The sequence below is a fragment of the Periophthalmus magnuspinnatus genome, chromosome 4 (assembly GCF_009829125.3).
Source record: "Periophthalmus magnuspinnatus isolate fPerMag1 chromosome 4, fPerMag1.2.pri, whole genome shotgun sequence".
NCBI lineage: Eukaryota > Metazoa > Chordata > Actinopteri > Gobiiformes > Gobiidae > Periophthalmus > Periophthalmus magnuspinnatus.
The window spans coordinates 33,274,090-33,276,864 of NC_047129.1; the positions used below are offsets into that span (position 1 = coordinate 33,274,090).

A 2,775-nucleotide genomic window follows, 5' to 3' on the forward strand; every position below is an offset into this window, starting at 1 on the left:
AACCTGTTTTTTTTGTTTGTTTTAATTACAAATGTTTTATATATTTATGTACAGTTCATCTGAGGTGTTACACTGCTTGAAATATTCCACAGTATGGCATTATTACATCGTTTGGATATAAAACAATGCGTTCTTCTCGTGAGCGCGATCCGTCCCTCCACAGATCTGACCCGCTCGTCTCCGAAGAAACGCGGAAGTTCGAGGTAAGGTCGTGTCCGTGGAGACGAGCGGGTCGTGTCCGTGGAGCCTCGCGCGGGAAAAGTTACACAGTGCGTCTTTAAGATCACTTCGACTGTATAAATGAAGTAAAAAAAAAAGGTCCAAAAATATAAAACCTTTGTGATTTAAAGCAGAATTTTAAAGTAATTCTACCACATTAGCCTCAGTGAAACAGTTTGGACACCTCCGATAGATCACGAAATACACAGTTCTGTTTGTGGAGTTGATTTACAAAAGCACAACGGCGCCCCCTGTCGTCAGAGGCTGCTCCTCAGGTTCACTTTGCCGCTTTAGTCTTGGCTTTCTTCTGCCGGTCTCTGCGTTTCCGGATGCTCTGTTTGACTTGGGCCTTTCTCTGTTTTTCCATCGTCTCCTGGATCTTCTCCTTAAACTTCTTCTTCTTACTCCGGATTTTCTCCAGCTCGGCTTTCCTCTTCGCCTCCAAGTCTGGGTCCTGGGAAAGAGATCGGGATTTTAGTGGGGGGGGGGGGGGAAACTCGCATCATCGCTCAAACCTTCAGTCTGAGAAGTTTAGATTCAAGCTGTGGTTCTAACAAATCTTTAAAAATATTCCTATGTTTGGAGGTAATTAACGAGGAACACTGCGGAATTTTGCGACCTGCTCGTCTCCGTGGAGATGTCATTAGATTATTGGGAGATAAGTTCACTGCTGCACTGTGGAATATTTCAGGCAAAGCAAAAACTCAAAAGGAGAAAAGTAGAGTGTAATTACAAAAGGCAAAGTTATTTTTGAACAGATTTTACATAAAAATCTGAGAATTTGTAAGTTTTACTGTTAAATCTAAACAGGAACAACACTGAGACTCTGATATTGAATAAAAATATATGCGTGTAATAATTTTAAATCACAATATTTACCCAAAACGATTTAATAAAAGAAACTAATTTGCTGATTTAAATAGAACTTCAGAGGGTCAATGAGAACGAAACACCAGAACACGGTAAAACGCTCTGAAAAGAACATTTTGAGTCTGATTCAAACTCTATTCGTGATAAATAACAGAAGTGAAAAGTCTGAACTCGCCTTTCCCTCCAGGATCAGCTGCTTCCTCTTGTTGATTTCCTTTTTCTCGTCAAAGTCCGACGCCTCCAGTTTCTGTCGATCAAAAACAGATTTAAAACAAGGACCAGGTTTTGTCTTTGTCTCACTGGAGAAATCTGATCATCAAAAACCCCTGGAGACACGTGTCGGTGAATCAACACTTCTCTGACGCATAAATCGCGTCTCTAATTGTCATTTTTCAGACAAATACAGATATTTTACCCAGAATGTTCAGTCCTGCATCAGCTGGAACTGTTTTCAGGACATTTTGAGTAATCTGATAACTCCAGAAGTCGGATCATGATCAGGTTTTTGTGCGTTTATATCAAAGAGGACGTACGATTTCACACGTTTATATCAAAGAGGACGTACGATTTCACACTGTCGCCGCGTCACGTTCACTTGGGTCAGGATTTTATTCACTTCTTTTTCATCGACTGGATACTCCTTTAGTTTGGTCTCTGCACAAACACAAGAGAGGAGGAGGAGGGGTGAGAGGAGGAGGTGCAAGAGGAGGAAGGATGAGAGGAGGAGGGGTGAGAGGAGGAGGGGTGAGAGGAGGAGGGGGGGGTGAGAGGAGGAGGGGGGGCTGAGAGGAGGAGGAGGTGCGGTGAGGAGTGGGGCTGAGTAGAGGAGGTGCGAGAGGAGGAGGAGGAGGAGGAGGGCTGAGAGGAGGCGCAGAACTGAGAGGAGGAGGAGGAGGTGTGAGAGGAGGAGGGCTGAGGAGGAAGAGGGCTGAGAGGAGGAGGAGGTGCGGTGAGGAGCGGGGCTGAGTGGAGGAGGTGCGAGAGGAGGAGGAGGTGCGGTGAGGAGCGGGGCTGAGTGGAGGAGGTGCGAGAGGAGGAGGAGGTGCGGTGAGGAGCGGGGCTGAGTGGAGGAGGTGCGGTGAGGAGCGGGGCTGAGTGGAGGAGGTGCGAGAGGAGGAGGAGGGGGAGGAGGGGGGCTGAGTGGAGGAGGTGTGAGAGGAGGAGGTGCAGTATAAACCCACGTGTGTGCTGTTCTATGGCGTGCACCAGGTGGATGTCGTACTGCGTCACTAAAGTGATGGAGACGCCGTTTCTCCCTGAAAACGACAAACGGAGAAAAATGAAGTGAGACAAAAATGGAAACAATGATCGAACAAAACGACAGAGTCTAAGTGAAACCAACAGTGTGTGTGTGTGTGTTTGTGTGTATCTGAGTGTCGGGGTGTATATGTCTGTGTGTATATATATATATGTGTGTCTGTGTGTATATGTGTGTTACCTGCTCGGGCCGTCCTGCCCACTCTGGATGTGTGTGTGTTTGTTTGTGTATAGGGGTGTGTTTGTGTGTGTTTGTGTGTGTTGGGGTGTGTGTGTGTGTATGTGTGTGTGTGTGTGTGTGTCTGTTGGGGTGTGTTTGTGTGTGTATGTGTGTGTTGGTGTTTGTTTGTGTGTGTTACCTGCTCGGGCCGTCCTGCCCACTCTGTGTTGGTGTGTGTTGGGGTGTGTTTGTGTGTGTATGTATGTGTG

At 46.6% G+C, this 2,775-nt stretch overlaps 1 protein-coding gene across 1 annotated transcript in view; it reads right to left on the reverse strand.

The window, feature by feature from the left end:
• Positions 1-65: 65 nt before the first annotated feature.
• The window catches only part of LOC129456224 (probable ATP-dependent RNA helicase DDX49), a 9,583-nt gene continuing 6,873 nt past the window's right edge, over positions 66-2,775 (reverse strand). The window contains exons 2-6 of the mRNA XM_055221570.1: positions 2,528-2,550; positions 2,271-2,345; positions 1,655-1,743; positions 1,265-1,336; positions 66-673 (exon numbers count right to left, since the gene is read on the reverse strand). Coding sequence (XP_055077545.1) covers positions 497-673; positions 1,265-1,336; positions 1,655-1,743; positions 2,271-2,345; positions 2,528-2,550 — 436 coding nt within the window. The 3' untranslated portion in view covers positions 66-496. The remainder of the gene's footprint in view (positions 674-1,264; positions 1,337-1,654; positions 1,744-2,270; positions 2,346-2,527; positions 2,551-2,775) is intronic.